Below are 22,219 nucleotides of genomic sequence, written 5' to 3'. Positions count from 1 at the left end.
TAAATATAGCAGCTCATGCCAAATTACAAAACTCCGCCATCTCTCTCCCCACATCCACCACTGCTGGCGGCTCACCTCCAACTGCGCAACGCTACGCGCTGTTCACAGCCAGCTGCCTAACACTACAATGGCGAGTATTACAACAATGCAAAGCAGACACAGACTGCCCACAGCACAGCCAGTGATTGTCATACAGAGGTGGCGTTACCAATAAAAAACCTAAACAGCCTACTTACATAGAGAAAACATAAACAGCCTACTTACATAACAAATAGAGACAGTCTATGTAACAGTCGCTGCGTGCAACAGCCTCTGAATGGAGAGTAACCTGAAATAGAGAAAAGTTAAGATCGTGGTTCTGATTCTTCAGGTCTTCTGCATGCTCTCCAACCACTTCAGTAAACCGCACTGACAGAAAAGTCCATCTTTGGGTTAGTATTCAACTTACACGTCACATTGGCTCGATTGTCGATTACGTCGTCAAAGCGTCGACCCGTCACGTGATTTTCTGCAATTGGCTGTTTTGTGGTAGGTTCGTGCTGATAAAGTCAAGCCTCATCAACCGTGATGATTTTTTCCAGACAAGAATTATCCGCATTTTGCATTTCAGTCAAGTCGCAATAGGCGTCCAGTGTTGTTGTTAATAGGGAGTCAAGGTGTGCGGGGCGGACTCCACATATTTTTCGCTTCTTCAAAACATTATTGAGAATGTCTTGGACACTTGACTCAGAGATGTTGTGACAAAACAACGATGACAAACTACCGCTGCATGTCTACTACTTAATATTGCCTGCTCACAACTGGCTGGTCGAATGCACATCTCTTGTTTACAGCTGAAATCGTAGTTACTGCTTATGTTGTTGTTGTGGTCTTCAGTCCTGAGACTGGTTTGATGCAGCTCTCCATGCTACTCTATCCTGTGCAAGCTTCTTCATCTCCCAGTACCTACTGCAACCTACATCCTTCTGAATCTGCTTAGTGTATTCATCTCTTGGTCTCCCTCTACGATTTTTACTCTCCACGCTGCCCTCCAATACTAAATTGGTGATCCCTTGATGCCTCAGAACATGTCCTACCAACCGATCCCTTCTTCTGGTCAAGTTGTGCCACAAACTTCTCTTCTCCCCAATCCTATTCAATACTTCCTCATTAGTTATGTGATCTACCCATCTAATCTTCAGCATTCTTCTGTAGCACCACATTTCGAAAGCTTCTATTCTCTTCTTGTCCAAACTATTTATCGTCCATGTTTCACTTCCATACATGGCTACACTCCATACGAATACTTTCAGAAATGACTTCCTGACACTTAAATCTATACTGGATGTTAACAAATTTCTCTTCTTCAGAAACGCTTTCCTTGCCATTGCCAGCCTACATTTTATATCCTCTCTACTTCGACCATCATCAGTTATTTTGCTCCCCAAATAGCAAAACTCCTTTACTACTTTAAGTGCCTCATTTCCTAATCTAATTCCCTCAGCATCACCCGACTTAATTAGACTACATTCCATTATCCTTGTTTTGCTTTTGTTGATGTTCATCTTATATCCTCCTTTCAAGACACTGTCCATTCCATTCAACTGCTCTTCCAAGTCCTTTGCTGTCTCTGACAGAATTACAATGTCATCGGCGAACCTCAAAGTTTTTATTTCTTCTCCATGAATTTTAATACCTACTCCTAATTTTTCTTTTGTTTCCTTTACTGCTTGCTCAATATACAGATTGAACAACATCGGGGAGAGGCTACAACCCTGTCTTACTCCCTTCCCAACCACTGCTTCCCTTTCATGTCCCTCGACTCTTATAACTGCCATCTGGTTTCTGTACAAATTGTAAATAGCCTTTCGCTCCCTGTATTTTACCCCTGCCACCTTTAGAATTTGAGAGAGAGTATTCCAGTCAACATTGTCAAAAGCTTTCTCTAAGTCTAAAAATGCTAGAAACGTAGGTTTGCCTTTCCTTAATCTTTCTTCTAAGATAAGTCGTAAGGTCAGTATTGCCTCACGTGTTCCAGTGTTTCTACGGAATCCAAACTGATCTTCCCCGAGGTTGGCTTCTACTAGTTTTTCCATTCGTCTGTAAAGAATTCGTGTTAGTATTTTGCAGCTGTGACTTATTAAGCTGATAGTTCGGTAATTTTCACATCTGTCAACACCTACTTTCTTTGGGATTGGAATTATTATATTCTTCTTGAAGTCTGAGGGTATTTCGCCTGTTTCATACATCTTGCTCACCAGATGGTAGAGTTTTGTCAGGACTGGCTCTCCCACGGCCGTCAGTAGTTCTAATGGAATATTGTCTACTCCGGGGGCCTTGTTTCGACTCAGGTCTTTCAGTGCTCTGTCAAACTCTTCACGCAGTATCATATCTCCCATTTCATCTTCATCTACATCCTTTTCCATTTCCATAATATTGTCCTCAAGTACATCGCCCTTGTATAGACCCTCTATATACTCCTTCCACCTTTCTGCTTTCCCTTCTTTGCTTAGAACTGGGTTTCCATCTGAGCTCTTGATATTCATACAAGTCGTTCTCTTATCTCCAAAGGTCTCTTTAATTTTCCTGTAGGCGGTATCTATCTTACCCCTAGTGAGATAGGCCTCTACATCCTTACATTTGTCCTCTAGCCATCCCTGCTTAGCCATTTTGCACTTCCTGTCGATCCCATTTTTGAGACGTTTGTATTCCTTTTTGCCTGTTTCACTTACTGCATTTTTATATTTTCTCCTTTCATCAATTAAATTCAATATTTCTTCTGTTACCCAAGGATTTCTACTAGCCCTCGTCTTTTTACCTACTTGATCCTCTGCTGCCTACACTACTTCATCCCTCAAAGCTACCCATTCTTCTTCTACTGTATTTATTTCCCCCATTCCTGTCAATTGCTCCCTTATGCTCTCCCTGAATCTCTGTACAACCTCTGGTTCTTTTAGTTTATCCAGGTACCATCTCCTTAAATTCCCACCTTTTTGCAGTTTCTTCAGTTTTAATCTACAGGTCATAACCAATAGATTGTGGTCAGAGTCCACATCTGCCCCTGGAAATGTCTTACAATTTAAAACCTGGTTCCTAAATCTCTGTCTTACCATTATATAATCTATCTGATACCTTTTAGTATCTCCAGGGTTCTTCCATGTATACAACCTTCTTTCATGATTCTTAAACCAAGTGTTAGTTATGATTATGTTGTGCTCTGTGCAAAATTCGACCAGGCGGCTTCCTCTTTCATTTCTATCCCCCAATCCATATTCACCTACTATGTTTCCTTCTCTCCCTTTTCCTACTCTCGAATTCCAGTCACCCATGACTATTAAATTTTCATCTCCCTTCACTACCTGAATAATTCCTTTTATTTCATCATACATTTCTTCAATTTCTTCGTCATCTGCAGAGCTAGTTGGCATATAAACTTGTACTACTGTAGTAGGCGTGGGCTTCGTATCTATCTTGGCCACAATAATGCGTTCACTATGCTGTTTGTAGTAGCTTACCCGCATTCCTATTTTCCTATTCATTATTAAACCTACTCCTGCATTACCCCTATTTGATTTTGTGTTTATAACCCTGTAGTCACCTGACCAGAAGTCTTGTTCCTCCTGCCACCGAACTTCACTAATTCCCACTATATCTAACTTCAACCTATCTATTTCCCTTTTTAAATTTTCTAACCTACCTGCCCGATTAAGGGATCTGACATTCCACGCTCCGATCCGTAGAACGCCAGTTTTCTTTCTCCTGATAACGACATCCTCTTGAGTAGTCCCCGCCCGGAGATCCGAATGGGGGACTATTTTACCTCCGGAATATTTTACCCAAGAGGACGCCATCATCATGTAATCATACAGTAAAGGTGCATGCCCTCGGGAAAAATTACGGCTGTAGTTTCCCCTTGCTTTCAGCCGTTCGCAGTACCAGCACAGCAAGGCCTTTTTGGTTATTGTTACAAGGCCAGATCAGTCAATCATCCAGACTGTTGCCCTTGCAACAACTGAAAAGGCTGCTGCCCCTCTTCAGGAACCACACGTTTGTCTGGCTTATACGCCGGGCATAAATTCAATCTGGGAACTTCTTGGACGGATGGACGGTATATTGCTCTCATATTAGACCGCTGACACAAGAACGGACTTTTTAAGCAGTGAAGGACTTTGTCTTCAGACTGATTTAACCTACAGTGTTATTAATCTGTGCAAATTGGAAACTTCTGTCTGACAGCGGCAAATTTTCTTGCCGCATTAGGAACCGGCTCTAGTTAGGTGCCTGTGGAAGCTTGTAGACAGCCCTTTGTGTGTCATAAACTGCATTTTCCCTAACTTTAGATCACATGGCACTGGAATATCGCGCACATGAACTCTGTCATTGTGTCATTGGATGTTCGATTGGCACCACGACTAATGATTCAGTGTACATGTTCGCTCTACTACACTGAATGAGTGTGATGTGATTGATACTTCTCCTTCTTGGTGCTACCCTCTTATGTGAAATATTTATGTGGAGAGAACTGAGATCCCTGGTACTTTTGCTACCATTACTGACACTTAAATCGTAGACAGTCATGTAGGAAATCGTGTGCACCTATTTATTCTTTTAAATCATACCTCTGAACAGGTGAGTTAAGGAAGTAAGCTTAACGTTTAACCGCTGTGGACCTTAAAGCGATTGGTAAGGAAGCTCTGGCTCGGATTGAGGAAAGTTGGGGAAGGAAAGCGGCCTTTTCAGAGGAACCTTCCTGGTATTTGCCTTCGGCTATTTACAGGAACCAGAAAAACTTATACCGGGATGACCGCCTTCTCTAATATGAGTCCACTGTCTTACCACTGTGTCACATTCTCAGTAAGAAGAGGAAGCGTCAATCCACTGCTTCTGAACCACGTCGCAGTGATTCGATAAACTCTCCCAACAGATTGTTTACCTTGTTCTTTAGATCCTTTCACGGCAGTGCTCTCAACACGTCTCGGTTGCTGAGCTGTAGTCAGCTGTTGAGCGATCTTTGATTATCGTTTCTTCCCAGCGCTTCCAGTTTCTTGTGGAGTCCATCTCACGACGAATCGCAGGTCTTAGGAGGGCGACATTGAAAGCTACGCGTTACGTGGAATGTGTAGCCAGGTGAAACGTTAATTGATGTTACTCATAATATTAGCACTACCTAAAAGCCTTTCTAAGTTTAAGAAAATTTAACTTGATAAGACAAGACAAGAACAACCATGGAGTGATAATTAGCTAGTAAAACTATCGCCATTTCTGTGAATCATTCCAACATCTCAGAGAGAACCTTACTCAAATAATGGCACCGTTTGACCAAAGATGAAAAGTGAAAAATTTTTGGTAAGGTTGGTTGGTTGGTTTTGGGGAAGGAGACCAGACAGCGTGGTCATCGGTCTCATCGGATTAGGGAAGGATGGGGAAGGAAGTCGGCCGTGCCCTTTCAGAGGAACCATCCCGGCATTTGCCTGGAGTGATTTAGGGAAATCACGGAAAACCTAAATCAGGATGGCCGGACGCGGGATTGAACCGTCGTCCTCCCGAATGCGAGTCCAGTGTCTAACCACTGCGCCACCTCGCTCGGTTTTTGGTAAGGTCTTATGGGACCAAATTGCTGAGGTCATCGGTCCCTAAGCCTACACACTACTTAATATTACTTAAACTAACTTATGCTAAGGACGACACACATATCCGTGCCCGAGGGAGGACTCGAACCTCCGACGGGGGGAGCAGCGCGAACCCTGACAAGACGCCTCAGACCGCGCGGCTACCTCACGCGGCGATATCTTTTTTCCTTCGGCACGTAATCCATTGTTTGCACGATTCAAAAGGAAGTAGCTCCTAGATAGTTTTTACCAGAATAAATGCATTATGTAACAGTATTTACGCGCCTTTACAAGCTCGGCTGTTTTTCGTGAGCTAACAGACTTCACATTTTCGAATGCTGTGCTCCGTCTATGGAATTGAATTAACTAGTTCTGCAAGAGCAGACAAATACAGTATAGCTGCATTTTCTGGTTGGCTGAAATGCTGAGGCGTATTTGCTTGTGATTTAACTGCTTATGCGCACCGTGTCTCAAGGCCTGGACGGCGCAGTTGGCGGATTCGCCAGGGTACTTGGATGTAGGTGTGCTAATAATAGCCACGCCTCATGTGTAAACATTGCGTAACAGTTTTCTCGCAATGCAACAGTTGGCGCTCACACAGCTATGACTAGGATACTAATTTTATGTCTTTCAGAGTCAACGTCAACACTAATGGCCTTCTGATTTTCTCTTTCGATAGCTCTTTCTTTTAAACATGTGACAAATGATAGTTCTTGTTCGGTGTTTGTAGAGGCATGAACCTCAGGACCCGATCGTAATCTGTTTATCTAAAGTCGCTACAAATGTTAGAACAGTTCAACTCTTGCACTGCACTATCTGTCCTTCAAGCTGATGTAAATGAATACCATTTTGGATGTGTAGAAAGATGCGACGGGACTTAGACAGACGGAAAAGTCTTTAGATAGAGCATAGTTCGAAGCGTGGCAGTCACTGAATAAGCAGAAATGAAGCAGTTTCGTTACATATAGAAAGCCGGCCACAGTGGCCGTGCGGTTAAAGGCGCTGCAGTCTAGAACCGCAAGACCACTACGGTCGCGGGTTCGAATCCCGCCTCGGGCATGGATGTTCGTGATGTCCTTAGGTTAGTTAGGTTTAACTAGTTCTAAGTTCTAGGGGACTAATGACCTCAGCAGTTGAGTCCCATAGTGCTCAGAGCCATTTGAACCATTTTGAACATATAGAAAAAGCTCTACTGACAAATTTGACATAACAGAGATGTACTTAACTTTATGTCTTATTACTTTTCACTCGTAGGGGTCGTATTGTTTATTACTTCACACCAAAACAGTTAGCTTAGAACCATCACAAACCTTTAACATTTTCTATTATTTTAGATTAGTTTCGATTTCATATAAACAGAGGATCGACATATATTGTCAACATAACGTAGGAGTGCCATTCGCTGACATAAAAAGTGCTGAGAGAACACGTGAGTTTATGAAATCGTTCAGTTTGCTGATATAGATGAACAAGTTATGAATGCCCATAGCGTAGTGCAATAGTGGCTGTGTATAAATATTGGAAAATTATAAAACTTTTAAATAGTTTTAAATATACGTTTTCATTGCTGAGTATAGTTCAAGCCTGTTTCGTATTCATTATGGACTTCACTTAGGTGAACCAATTGAAGATAACGCCCAGATAGTGGACATACCGACACTCGTTTTGTACTGATACCATTTGGCGTCATTATATCTTCATTGATTTTATCATATCTGTCAAAAGACTTCTTGTAAGACATTTTCTTTAGCTATTGTGAAATTTACGTAACTATATACATTATTATTACTGAACATGTTACAGGGGAGTAAATGATGATGTGCCATTTACTTTGTAGTGTTTTTCATAGCGAGTAGATCTCTTTTGCTCACCTTGTGTTTGGTGTGACAATGCATAAACTCGCAACTCAAGCTAAAAATCTAACATGGGTGCGTTTTATGAGTGAATGTATCACTAAATTAGTCTGATGCTCACCAACGCAAGTAACGAGCCATACGCAGCAATGTTGTCGATATGACACTGTCGCTAACTTTTTCTCTTACTGTTTATGGAAAATACCTCCAGTGTTGTCTTTATTGTTGCAGGAGGCGGAGGCGGAGGGAAAGGGGGCGGCGAAGATGTAAGTACCGCTGCATTTCCTTAACGGAGTGTTTCCTTGGTATAGTTTTCCTGATGAACTTCATGAATGGAAATGTGTTGAGTGGCTCGAAGAAATGTAGGGTGAAACCAGACAAGATGCTGCTTGGCGTAACTTCTGCCACGTTTCGAAACGTTCGTCAAAACTCGCCTGCTTTCACTCAGTCGTGCGACTGAGTTTAATTCATTATGAATTGAAAGAAAAGAAAAAGAAAGGTTCTTAAACATTCTGTACACCGCATCATAGTTCTTACGTCAATTAGGAGAGACCAGGGCTCCCCTTGATTGGTAATGAGCGAGGTTTAGCAGTCTGGAGGACAGCGATTCAGAGCCCCGTCACGTTTCCTTAAATCTCTTAGAGCAAATGCCGGAATGGTTCCCTTGAAAATATACGGCCGTCTTCCTTCCCTATTCTATTCCCAGTCAGACACAGTATTCTGCCTCTTATGACTTCGTCGTCGACAAGGCGTTAAATCGCAATCTTGGTTTTCCTTCTTAGCTGCTAAGCGCCTTGTTAGCTCTCATAAAGAAGCTACATCGTAAAAACTGCTCCGTGCGGGATAGCACCGTTGTTCAAACACAGAGTTTGGCGTCTTTGTTTTATATTGCCCCACTCAGGCCTTCTTACGGCAAACTGCTGTTTGGCCACGATAACTTGACGATTTCCCAAGTACTGTCAGAAGCGGAGAAAATCGGCACTACTTGAAAGATACTCATTTGTCTCCGAGCGCTGCCCATGTCAAGCTGCCCCTATATGAAAAGTATTACAGAAGGCTTGCGTCCACTAGCAATTAACTTCTGTAAGCACTTGCTGAGGTGTTTACATTAGAACAAAAACTTACTCAAGTTTACTTCTTCAAGCCACTGGAACAAATTTATTTCAGGAATTCGCCGCAAGTACTTGGTACACAAGTGCAGTTATTCTTAAAAACCGGAGCAGTCGCCACTGTTGCTTCATTATTATTAATGAATAAAAATCGTGACGTAACACAAAAATAAAAAAAACAGAAAGAAAATATTAGAGGATATGCATTGATGTTACCAAGAAACACAATTCAATTAACTAAAATCAGAGGACTTTACTCACATTAAAAACTTTGAGGATGCCGTATGTAAATTTCGAACGCCTCTTGTCTGTTGTATAATCAAATACCCGATAACAGGAAACAGTATTGCGGCGCGGTATCTCACCAAGAGACTGCGTTTTAATTACTCTTCGATTTTTGCAAGCTATGTTTACTGCTTTTATCACAAATGTAGTGCGTTTATGTGTACGGTAATACTAAAAAATCAGCTAAAATTTAAAGACGCCTGTACTGTCATTCAGCTTTCCCTTCTGGTCAAACAAAGTGACTGGTAAACTCATTTCACAATTCCTTGAGTGGTGGTGCCAATTTTGTGTGTTTAGGCGTTCCAATGGTACATATGTTTCAGCCCATCTCTCTTGGTGTTATTCTCCTTTTAGACAATGATATTTTCGCACCGGTACTGAACAAACACAAGGTCTATAAGATTGAGAAAAACTTCCACGAAATGAAAAATTCGGCTAGTACTTCCAGCAAGATGAAAGAACTAGAACGAATTTTCAACTTGCAGCGGCAGTTTTAATTTGCCGGGAAGCTGCATGCAAGAAACTGGTTCCACTAACTTGCGACCTTCTTGAAGCTGACGAAACTAGCGGAGGGGGGGGGGGGGGGGGGCGTTTGCAGATATGGTGGGTCGTAAATTTCACTCAACTCTGTGATTGTATGGATAATGCGCCATACCATAGCAGGGAGTTCGACAGAATGCTTAATAAATATAATTTCAGGATTACGATGTTAGAGTGGTTGGATGATGGGCAAATAAACTGCAACGGCTCGATGCTGGAGGCTGAAGTGTTGTTTACGATAAAGGAAAACAAAGTAACCGTGAAAATGTACGTCGTGGATAAAATTGCTACAAAGTAGTGCGTTTACCACCCTAAAACTGCGATCTAAATCCGATAAAATTGGCACGGACCAAAATAAAACCAAATTCCAGGGAAACGATGTCACTAGTGACATGTCCAAGGAAAGACTGCAGAATCTTGTTAATGCTGCTTTCCTTTCAGTTTTACCGCTCAGTTCTGGCAATCTTATTGCAGGCTGCCCCCATCGGAGGTTCGAGTCCTCCTTCGGGCATGGATGTGTGTGTTGTCCTTAGCGTAAGTTAGTTCAAGATACACTCCTGGAAATTGAAATAAGAACACCGTGAATTCATTGTCCCAGGAAGGGGAAACCTTATTGACACATTCCTGGGGTCAGATACATCACATGATCACACTGACAGAACCACAGGCACATAGACACAGGCAACAGAGCATGCACAATGTCGGCACTAGTACAGTGTACATCCACCTTTCGCAGCAATGCAGGCTGCTATTCTCCCATGGAGACGATCGTAGAGATGCTGGATGTAGTCCTGTGGAACGGCTTGCCATGCCATTTCCACCTGGCGCCTCAGTTGGACCAGCGTTCGTGCTGGACGTGCAGACCGCGTGAGACGACGCTTCATCCAGTCCCAAACATGCTCAATGGGGGACAGATCCGCAGATCTTGCTGGCCAGGGTAGTTGACTTACACCTTCTAGAGCACGTTGGGTGGCACGGGATACATGCGGACGTGCATTGTCCTGTTGGAACAGCAAGTTCCCTTGCCGGTCTAGGAATGGTAGAACGATGGGTTCGATGACGGTTTGGATGTACCGTGCACTATTCAGCGTCCCCTCGACGATCACCAGTGGTGTACGGCCAGTGTAGGAGATCGCTCCCCACACCATGATGCCGGGTGTTGGCCCTGTGTGCCTCGGTCGTATGCAGTCCTGATTGTGGCGCTCACCTGCACGGCGCCAAACACGCATACGACCATCATTGGCACCAAGGCAGAAGCGACTCTCATCGCTGAAGACGACACGTCTCCATTCGTCCCTCCATTCACGCCTGTCGCGACACCACAGGAGGCGGGCTGCACGATGTTGGGGCGTGAGCGGAAGGCGGCCTAACGGTGTGCGGGACCGTAGCCCAGCTTCATGGAGACGGTTGCGAATGGTCCTCGCCGACACCCCAGGAGCAACAGTGTCCCTAATTTGCTGGGAAGTGGCGGTGCGGTCCCCTACGGCACTGCGTAGGATCCTACGGTCTTGGCATGCATCCGTGCGTCGCTGCGGTCCGGTCCCAGGTCGACGGGCACGTGCACCTTCCGCCGACCACTGGCGACAACATCGATGTACTGTGGAGACCTCACGCCCCACGTGTTGAGCAATTCGGCGGTACGTCCACCCGGCCTCCCGCATGCCCACTATACGCCCTCGCTCAAAGTCCGTCAACTGCACATACGGTTCACGTCCACGCTGTCGCGGCATGCTACCAGTGTTAAAGACTGCGATGGAGCTCCGTATGCCACGGCAAACTGGCTGACACTGACGGCGGCGGTGCACAAATGCTGCGCAGCTAGCGCCATTCGACGGCCAACACCGCGGTTCCTGGTGTGTCCGCTGTGCCGTGCGTGTGATCATTGCTTGTACAGCCCTCTCGCAGTGTCCGGAGCAAGTGTGGTGGGTCTGACACACCGGTGTCAATGTGTTCTTTTTTCCATTTCCAGGAGTGTAGTTTAAGTAGTGCGTAAGCCTAAGAATCGATGGCCTCAGCAGTTTAGTCCCATAGTACTTACCACACATTTCCATTTTTCTTACTGCAGGAATGTTCAGCAGCTGGAGCATGTGTATTGGGCATGAGATGGGATAATGGACATGGCTATCAATGAAGTTATCATCAGTGCCACGCCCTTAAGCGAAGATGATGATGATTTTGAATCAAACACATATGACAGAAATCTTTAGTGAATATCATCTTGACAGTTCTTTCCGGCACAATTAATTACACTTTGCAAACATTGCTGCTGTGCTGCGTTTAATAAATGCAATGTACAAACCGATTTAAAAAATCAGTTTTTCGCTTTCAGTTCATAATGTCGTAAGTTGTACATTCATCTACTTTCATTGTTTTCGATAAATAAACACATAAATTGTAGGCAAAACTCTCGAGCATGAATGTATCAACAAATTAGGTGACTTCCGGTCTGACGGGAGTGTCATTTAAGCTGGCAATGTTTCCGCGAGTGCCGCCTTCGATTTCGTGTTAAGCACAAAACGCGGATAGTGGAACAAGGAGGCATGCCCGTTCCCGACAGCCACCGGGCCAAAAGTCAACTCACTGTGGACAAACGGTACAGCTATTTCTTCCTCCGTCTATGTTAAACGAACATATGTTCAGTCTTTATCTTTTCTCTTCTTCTTTCATTTCACCCGACTTTGAACGAAGTCAGCTAAATCATTTATTAATGTTGTGTGCCTTTCTTTTAGCTCATTATTATTTTATTCTTTCTGATCTTACTTTCTTTTCTTCTTCAGAGATTTGGGTTTTACGTTTGGTTTTGATTTTGACTTGGAACCTCTCTTTCTTGTCTTAGGTTTATTTTTTTGCAGTTTTATCTGTGCGCAGGTGTTCTACTCTTTGTAGTTCGTTTAAGTCGTTCATAGTTTCCTTAAACCAGTATGGTAGGTTCTTTTTTGTTGTGGAAGTAGTCAGAAACTGTTTTGATTAGTGCTGTTGAGTTCAGTCTGAGAACGTATCCATAAAAATCAATTTTTCTTTTCCTCATTGTGTTTGAGAGTTGTTCGGTTATTTGGTACAGGGTTTCATTTCTGTTGTGTATTAGTTTTTTGTTGTGGAATTTGGGGCCTAGGATATTTAATATCTTCCTTTCTTTAATCTCCAGTCTTTCAACTAGGTTATGGTTGATGATGGGCAGTGTCTCGGTTGTGTATAGGGCTTCCAGTTTGATTACCGTGTTATGGTTTCTTATTTTTACATTCCATGGGAGGGACTTTTTATTATATGTGATTTGGGTGACTTGGTAGCACAGTTCAACTTTATTTCTTGTACATTCCACTGCCTTTTTCTCAAGGGACATCCAGCGGATTTATTCTCCAAGATATTTGAATTCTTTGACGACTTTTACTTTTTGTCCTTCTGTTTAGAAATGTTTTGGTGGTATTTTATGGTTATCTTTAATTTGATCGTTTCGAGGGAGATTTTGACACCTGTTTTTTCTAGTTCTTTTTCTTGTTTGAGGGTCTGATCTTGGGCTTCTTTCAACGGAAAATTAAATGTTAAAATAAATGCTACAGGTCTTGCTATTTAGAAGATATGTCAAAGTGGCACTTTACGTTGGGAAACTTTAGTTTGTGCACTTTTGTGCTAGCAACTATTTGTTTGTTTGTGTGTGTGTGTGTGTTGGGGGGGGGGGGGGGGGGCTACTGTAGCGTTTAGCGTTTTGAGGATGTCGAGGACAATGCAGAGAGACATCAAAGATTGTCGCCAGTAATTTGACTTCACATGAAACTCGATTTCTGTCTACACGATTCAGAGGAAAACCTATAGGGTAAAGCAAGTGAGAAAGGCACTCTGGAAAAGACTTAAGTTCTCTTTATATACCAGATTTGGTTTTAATGTGCGAAATTCGAAAGGAATGCGACGAAAAGAATAATTACCTTTCTTCACGCCAGCCTAGACCAATTAATGCTCCATATCACCAGACCTGACAGTCACCAAGGAGTATGTAACGGTCTGAGGATGATTAGAGATTCATCGAAAACGGTCACAATTTTTTAAAATAAAGTATTTTATGCGGCCTACACTGCTTTTATTATACTTTCGGCATCAACGTCATCCCATAGCTGACCTTCGACGATGTATGTTGGAACTTAGTGGGAAGACATTCCGGCTAGTGGAAGCCGTTGTCAATGATGATCCGTCACTAGGAGCGTCTAGTGTACAGTACAATCCAGTTAGACACTGAACAGTGACAGTTAGACTTAACTCGCATGATTGTGTGTCAAGTGGCACTGGAAAGTCGCTATGGGTGAATGTGGAGCCTAACTTACCGAGTGACATGTTGTTTGAAGTGTGTTGTTTGGTAAAACGTACAAGACAGGCACGGAGGCAAGTTAGTACTTGTCAGTGTGGATAATTTTGGCGCTGAGAGGATTAAATTGATGAGGGGAACTTTGATGGGTACATTGCGGATTCTGGATTGGGGAAGAATGCCAAATGGTTCAAATGGCTCTGAGCACTATGGGACTTAACATCTTAGGTCATCAGTCCCCTAGAACTTAGAACTACTTAAACCTAACTAACCTAAGGACATCACAAACATCCATGCCCGAGGCAGGATTCGAACTTGCGACCGTAGCAGTCCCGCGGTTCCGGACTGTAGCGCCTAGAACCGCAGGCCACCGCGGCCGGCGAAGAATGCCACCCAGAGGGTTTAGAGTCTAAACTTTAGACTATAAGAGGTCACAGGATGCTACTACGACTACATTTAGTGAGAACTTGAAACATTTAAAGGAGGCAAAAAGGACACAAATGGAGGACCTGTTGCTAGAACTTCAGGATCTCTTTTTTTGCGCGAGGGCCATTGCCTGCTGTGCCAGTAATACAACACAGCGTTCTGAAGGGGAATGAAGCAGCGGTGTATCGAAGGCCGTACAGAATACCACGATCATTGCAACCAGCTTTGGAGGAATTTATAAATCCGCGAAAGACTGACAGGATGATTAAAGAGAATAGTAGCACATGTGGGACAGGAAATGGAATTGTGCCCAAGAAGCCTATGAATGGCTCGAAGAAGTATCGCTTTTGTTGCGATTCCCGCCATTTCAATAGCAGAAAGACAGATGCCTACCCAATCCCGAACTTCACAGAGGTAACGAATAATCTAGGGCAATGCCAGGACCTCTTGACAATGGACTTGAGGATTGAATACCACCAGTGAGAAGTTTCCCTGGAGAGTACGCCCAAAAATGCGTTTTCAGCAACTTGGGGACACTTATCAATACAGAAGGATGCCTTTTGGGTTAAAAATGCACCGGCAACAATCCAATATTTACTGAATGCAGTGCTGATAAGATTGAAACAACGTCTGTGTCTGGTGTATCTCGATGACATGATCGTGTTTTGAAGGAATATGCAGGAGCATATGCAGTGAGTGAAATAAGTGTTCAAGAAGTTATGAGCAGCTCATTTGACGCTAAGTACAGAGAAATACCACTTTGCACTAGAAGAAGCCAAATATTTAGGACATGTGATTAGTAAGGATGGTGAAAGGAAAATCCTAGATTAGTGCAAGCAGTGCAAAATTTTCCAGCAGCGGGGACAACCAAGGAGTTACAATCTTTTCTGGGTCTCACAGATTATTATAGGAAGTTTGTGCAAGGGTTTGCAGATATTCCAAGACCGCTTACACAATTGTTGAAGAAGAGTGTCAGGTTTGTGCGATAGGAGAAATGTCAGGGAGCATTTGTCGAGTTAAAAAGGTGTTTATGTAGAATCCGGTGTTGGCGTTTCCCGACTTTCAGAAGGAGTTCGTACTGTCATGTGATGCATCGACCCATGCTCTTGGATGCGCCTTGAGCCAAGAGGTCGATGGTCAAAACATCCTACTGCCTTTGCATCAAGACAGTTGAATGCAGTGGAGAGAAATTGTTCTATGACGGAGAGGTGAATGCTTAGCTTGGTGTGTCGGGTAACATACTTCTAGCGTTACCTGTATGGAAGGAAGTTCAAGATTGCGACGAACTATGCTGTTTTGAAGTGGTTACAAGGTCTGAAGGACCCATCCAGTAGATTGACGAAATAGGCGTTAATACTCAGTGAATTTGAGTACGAAGTAATCCGCAAACCAGAGAAGAAGCTTAGTGTGTCGGGTAACATACTTCTAGCGTTCCCTGTATGGAAGGAAGTTCAAGATTGCGACGAACTATGCTGTTTTGAAGTGGTTACTAGGTCTGAAGGACCCATCCAGTAGATTGACGAAATAGGCGTTAATACTCAGTGAATTTGAGTACAAAGTAATCCGCAAACCAGAGAAGAAGCTTGGTGTGTCGGGTAACATACTTCTGGCGTTACCTGTATGGAAGGAAGTTCAAGATTGCGACGAACTATGCTGTTTTGAAGTGGTTACTAGGTCTGAAGGACCCATCCAGTAGATTGACGAAATAGGCGTTAATACTCAGTGAATTTGAGTACGAAGTAATCCACAAACCAGAGAAGAAGCTTGGTGTGTCGGGTAACATACTTCTAGCGTTACCTGTATGGAAGGAAGTTCAAGATTGCGACGAACTATGCTGTTTTGAAGTGGTTACTAGGTCTGAAGGACCCATCCAGTAGATTGACGAAATAGGCGTTAATACTCAGTGAATTTGAGAACGAAGTAATCCGCAAACCAGAGAAGAAGCTTGGTGTGTCGGGTAACATACTTCTAGCGTTACCTGTATGGAAGGAAGTTCAAGATTGCAACGAACTATGCTGTTTTGAAGTGGTTACTAGGTCTGAAGGACCCATCCAGTAGATTGACGAAATAGGCGTTAATACTCAGTGAATTTGAGTACGAAGTAATCCGCAAACCAGAGAAGAAGCTTGGTGTGTCGGGTAACATACTTCTAGCGTTACCTGTATGGAAGGAAGTTCAAGATTGCGACGAACTATGCTGTTTTGAAGTGGTTACTAGGTCTGAAGGACCCATCCAGTAGATTGACGAAATAGGCGTTAATACTCAGTGAATTTGAGAACGAAGTAATCTGCAAACCAGAGAAGAAGCTTGGTGTGTCGGGTAACATACTTCTGGCGTTACCTGTATGGAAAGAAGTTCAAGATTGCGACGAACTATGCTGTTTTGAAGTGGTTACTAGGTCTGAATGACCCATCCAGTAGATTGACGAAATAGGTGTTAATACTCAGTGAATTTGAGTACAAAGTAATCCGCAAACCAGAGAAGAAGCTTGGTGTGTCGGGTAACATACTTCTAGCGTTACCTGTATGGAAGGAAGTTCAAGATTGCGACGAACTATGCTGTTTTGAAGTGGTTACTAGGTCTGAAGGACCCATCCAGTAGATTGACGAAATAGGCGTTAATACTCAGTGAATTTGAGTACGAAGTAATCCGCAAACCAGAGAAGAAGCTTGGTGTGTCGGGTAACATACTTCTAGCGTTACCTGTATGGAAGGAAGTTCAAGATTGCGACGAACTATGCTGTTTTGAAGTGGTTACTAGGTCTGAAGGACCCATCCAGTAGATTGACGAAATAGGTGTTAATACTCAGTGAATTTGAGTACAAAGTAATCCGCAAACCAGAGAAGAAGCTTGGTGTGTCGGGTAACATACTTCTGGCGTTACCTGTATGGAAGGAAGTTCAAGATTGCGACGAACTATGCTGTTTTGAAGTGGTTACAAGGTCTGAAGGACCCATCCAGTAGATTGACGAAATAGGTGTTAATACTCAGTGAATTTGAGTACAAAGTAATCCGCAAACCAGAGAAGAAGCTTGGTGTGTCGGGTAACATACTTCTAGCGTTACCTGTATGGAAGGAAGTTCAAGATTGCGACGAACTATGCTGTTTTGAAGTGGTTACTAGGTCTGAAGAACCCATCCAGTAGATTGACGAAATAGGTGTTAATACTCAGTGAATTTGAGTACGAAGTAATCCGCAAACCAGAGAAGAAGCTTGGTGTGTCGGGTAACATACTTCTAGCGTTACCTGTATGGAAAGAAGTTCAAGATTGCGACGAACAATGCTGTTTTGAAGTGGTTACTAGGTTTGAAGGACCCATCCAGTAGATTGACGAAATAGGCGTTAATACTCAGTGAATTTGAGTACAAAGTAATCCACAAACCAGAGAAGAAGCTTGGTGTGTCGTGTAACATACTTCTAGCGTTACCTGTATGGAAGGAAGTTCAAGATTGCGACGAACTATGCTGTTTTGAAGTGGTTACTAGGTCTGAAGGACCCATCCAGTAGATTGACGAAATAGGCGTTAATACTCAGTGAATTTGAGTACGAAGTAATCCGCAAACCAGAGAAGAAGCTTGGTGTGTCGGGTAACATACTTCTGGCGTTACCTGTATGGAAAGATGTTCAAGATTGCGACGAACTATGCTGTTTTGAAGTGGTTACTAGGTCTGAATGACCCATCCAGTAGATTGACGAAATAGGCGTAAATACTCAGTGAATTTGAGTATGAAGTAATCCGCAAACCAGAGAAGAAGCTTGGTGTGTCGGGTAACATACTTCTAGCGTTACCTGTATGGAAGGAAGTTCAAGATTGCGACGAACTATGCTGTTTTGAAGTGGTTACTAGGTCTGAAGGACCCATCCAGTAGATTGACGAAATAGGCGTTAATACTCAGTGAATTTGAGTACGAAGTAAACCGCAAACCAGAGAAGAAGCTTGGTGTGTCGGGTAACATACTTCTGGCGTTACCTGTATGGAAAGAAGTTCAAGATTGCGACGAACTATGCTGTTTTGAAGTGGTTACTAGGTCTGAATGACCCATCCAGTAGATTGACGAAATAGGCGTTAATACTCAGTGAATTTGAGTACAAAGTAATCCGTAAACCAGAGAAGAAGCTTGGTGTGTCGGGTAACATACTTCTGGCGTTACCTGTATGGAAAGAAGTTCAGGATTGCGACGAACTATGCTGTTTTGAAGTGGTTACTAGGTCTGAATGACCCATCCAGTAGATTGACGAAATAGGCGTTAATACTCAGTGAATTTGAGTACGAAGTAATCCACAAACCAGAGAAGAAGCTTGGTGTGTCGGGTAACATACTTCTAGCGTTACCTGTATGGAAGGAAGTTCAAGATTGCGACGAACTATGCTGTTTTGAAGTGGTTACTAGGTCTGAAGGACCCATCCAGTAGATTGACGAAATAGGCGTTAATACTCAGTGAATTTGAGTACGAAGTAATCCGCAAACCAGAGAAGAAGCTTGGTGTGTCGGGTAACATACTTCTGGCGTTACCTGTATGGAAAGAAGTTCAAGATTGCGACGAACTATGCTGTTTTGAAGTGGTTACTAGGTCTGAAGGACCCATCCAGTAGATTGACGAAATAGGCGTTAATACTCAGTGAATTTGAGTACGAAGTAATCCACAAACCAGAGAAGAAGCTTGGTGTGTCGGGTAACATACTTCTAGCGTTACCTGTATGGAAGGAAGTTCAAGATTGCGACGAACTATGCTGTTTTGAAGTGGTTACTAGGTCTGAAGGACCCATCCAGTAGATTGACGAAATAGGCGTTAATACTCAGTGAATTTGAGTACGAAGTAATCCGCAAACCAGAGAAGAAGCTTGGTGTGTCGGGTAACATACTTCTGGCGTTACCTGTATGGAAAGAAGTTCAAGATTGCGACGAACTATGCTGTTTTGAAGTGGTTACTAGGTCTGAAGGACCCATCCAGTAGATTGACGAATTAGGCGTTAATACTCAGTGAATTTGAGTACGAAGTAATCCACAAACCAGAGAAGAAGCTTGGTGTGTCGGGTAACATACTTCTAGCGTTACCTGTATGGAAGGAAGTTCAAGATTGCGACGAACTATGCTGTTTTGAAGTGGTTACTAGGTCTGAAGGACCCATCCAGTAGATTGACGAAATAGGCGTTAATACTCAGTGAATTTGAGTACGAAGTAATCCGCAAACCAGAGAAGAAGCTCGCGAAAAATGGGTTAAGCAGGAAGATAGCAGTAGTACAAGCACTAAGTGAGGAGCCTGCGGGGTGGTAAGCAGCACTGAGCGCCGACAGTGAGTGTAAAAAGTATGGCAACCAATAGCGGTTTAGCAGTATGGCGGATTATTGTGTAGAGAAACATAATTAGGATCACGAATGATGGTGTCCGTTCCTGGTAACTGAGTTGTCAGCGCGACAGAATGTCAATCCGAAGGGCCTGGGATCGATTCCCGGCTGGGTCGGAGAGTTTCTCCGCTCAGGGAATGGGTGTTGTGTTGTCATAATCATCATCATTTCATCCCCATCGACGCGCTAGTCGCCGAAGTGGAGTCAAATCGAAAGACTTTCACCCAGCGAAGGTTCTACCCGACGGGAGGCCCTAGTCACACGACATTTATTTACGAATGGTGATGGCAGCCAAGATGAAGTAGGAAGTACCATGTGAAATGCATGATCGCGTCTTGTCAGGCCTTGGGGGATGCAGGGCGGTGAACTGTTGAGTGGTAGAAATTTACTGGTGGAAGGGAAGGAAGAATGATGTCGATTAGTACATTAGACGTTGTGTCGATTGTGCACAGCAGGGTGATTTAAATCAGAAGCAGGTACTATTATACAGACTTCCACAAGCAATGGAACCGTTTAGTTACATTGGGGTAAACAGTTAAGTTCAATCAGCTGAATGCCAGGAGGTAACCAGTATTGGGACAACAGAGGCACCATTCCAAAAAGTGGTTCAAATGGCTCTGAGCACTATGGGACTTAACATCTCAGGTCACCAGGCCCCTAGAACCTAACTAACCTAAGGACATCACACACATCCATGCCCGTGGCAGGATTCGAACCTGCGACCGTAGCGGTCGCGCAGTTCCAGACTGAAGCGCCTAGAACCGCTCGGCCACCAGAGGCCGGCGGCGCCATTCTAAAGTACCGTTATCCAAGATGGCGGCGATGATGTCATCCAATATGGCGGCGAACACGTCATCCAAGATGGCGGCATGACGTCATTCAAGATGCCGGATTTTGGCGGGAAGCTTGAATTTTGGCGGGAAAGTGCCACGCCCCCTAGCCCAGAAAAAATTGCGTGAATTACAAATTCCAACAGGATAATGTATCACACCAAGAAAAATGGTGGAAAAAAGGGACATGTCTTTATTATTTAACCAGTTTCAAGCATGTGCGTTCGTCACGAGCTCTAGAGCCCAACTGGCATAGTTGATAACGTCGCCACCAGAGAGCGCCACCGTGACGTCATTCAAGATGGCGGATTTTGGCGGGAAGTTTGAATTTTTGCAGGAAGAAGATCAATTGGGCTACCTCCACTAACCTAACCCCCCACACCCCCAGGAAATGGCGGGAATTTCAAATTACAAGATGATAATGGCGGGAAAAGTGGACTGGTCTTTATTATTTAACCAGTTTCAAGCATGTGTGTTCGTCACAAGCTCTAGAGCCCAACAGGCTTAGTTGATATCGTCGCCACCAGACAGCGCCACTGCGAAGTCAGATCATGACGCAAGTACCGTTATTCAAGATGGTTGCGCCCAGTGTATCCACCACATGGTGTAACATTGGACAGTTGGCTTACCTCCACTAACCTAACCCCTGCCCCAATAAAAATGGCCCGAAGTTCAAATTCCAACATGATAATGCGGCACACCTACGATAATGGCTCGAAAAAAGGCTTGTCTTTATTATTTATCGAATTTCAGGCATGTGTGTTCTCCACTGCAGCTGGACTGCAACTGGCTTAGTTCACATCGCTGCCAGCAAAGGGTGCTCTCCTGACATCAGGTGATGATGCATGTTCTGTCATTCAAGATGGCTGTACCTGATGTATCCACCACGAGCCCCAGAGCTCAAGTGGCTTAGTTCATATTGTGGCCACTAGAGGATGCTACTGTGATGTCACGTGATGACACAAGATCGTCTGCTCTCTCTCTCGCGCGCGCGCGTTATAACCAGACAGACGTCACGCTACCGGCCCGCGGACGTCCGACCGCTTACGTCACACACCCTTGGCCGCCACCTCTATACATGCGCCAGACATAATCTTCTGTAAATATGCTAACACCCACATCACGCATCTAACCCATCAGTTACCTAAGTACTTAATTGCATTTCAATTTTAATCATACTAAATAATTCAATTTACAATTTCAATATTCAATGATCAAATGAGAAGTTCCCCATTTTCCCACTATCAGCGCAGTGTTCATTCATGACCTAGCACCCCCACCACCCCACCCCAAAAATACTGCACTCCTACTGACCACGTGATACGACTTCATATAGGTATGAAAAGGTGTTCACTATACTTTCAACTACTTTTCAAGGCCCAGACAGCCACCTCTTCCTAAGAAGCGGCGCCGAGTTTGAATTCTGGCAGTAAAGAACGGTCACTTGCGCTTCCATATAGGTAAGAAAAGGAGTTCGCTATGCTTTCAACTACCTAGTTTCAACTACTTTTCAAGGTCTAGACCGCCACCTCCTTCTAGGAACCGGCACCGAGTTTGAATTCTTGCACTAAAGAAAGGTCACTTGCCCTTTCGCTACCAATGTAAGAAAATTGCGGGAAAGAAAGGACACTTGTTCTAACCTCAACCACTCGACTGCCACTTCCTCCTAGGGGCGGGTGGTAAAAGGACTCAGCCTGCACTAGGCTGATAGGCTGATGGAGAGAGGAAGCATTCTACCTTATTTATTTTGGAGCAGTTTATTTAGGGATGGAGTATATTTATCACAGAACACACACACTGACATATCCCACAGCATACAGACCTGCAAACTACTCCTACATAACTCATGTATAACGCTCTACACTCACGCTTGCTAATTCTAAACCGTAAAATAACACATTGCACAACCTACAGACATGCGAACCATTCATATGGGTAACAAAAGGGGT

The 22,219-nt window shown here is 43.7% G+C and overlaps 1 protein-coding gene across 1 annotated transcript in view; it reads left to right on the top strand.

Moving 5' to 3' along the window:
• The window catches only part of LOC126469650 (uncharacterized), a 191,995-nt gene that overhangs the window by 108,474 nt on the left and 61,302 nt on the right, over positions 1 to 22,219 (top strand). The window contains exon 3 of the mRNA XM_050096774.1: positions 7,673 to 7,707. Coding sequence (XP_049952731.1) covers positions 7,673 to 7,707 — 35 coding nt within the window. The remainder of the gene's footprint in view (positions 1 to 7,672; positions 7,708 to 22,219) is intronic.

The sequence above is a fragment of the Schistocerca serialis genome, chromosome 3 (genome assembly GCF_023864345.2).
Source record: "Schistocerca serialis cubense isolate TAMUIC-IGC-003099 chromosome 3, iqSchSeri2.2, whole genome shotgun sequence".
Taxonomy (NCBI): Eukaryota; Metazoa; Arthropoda; class Insecta; order Orthoptera; family Acrididae; genus Schistocerca; species Schistocerca serialis.
Note: the sequence above shows the minus strand (reverse complement) of the source record. Positions and strands in the feature narration are given on the sequence as shown.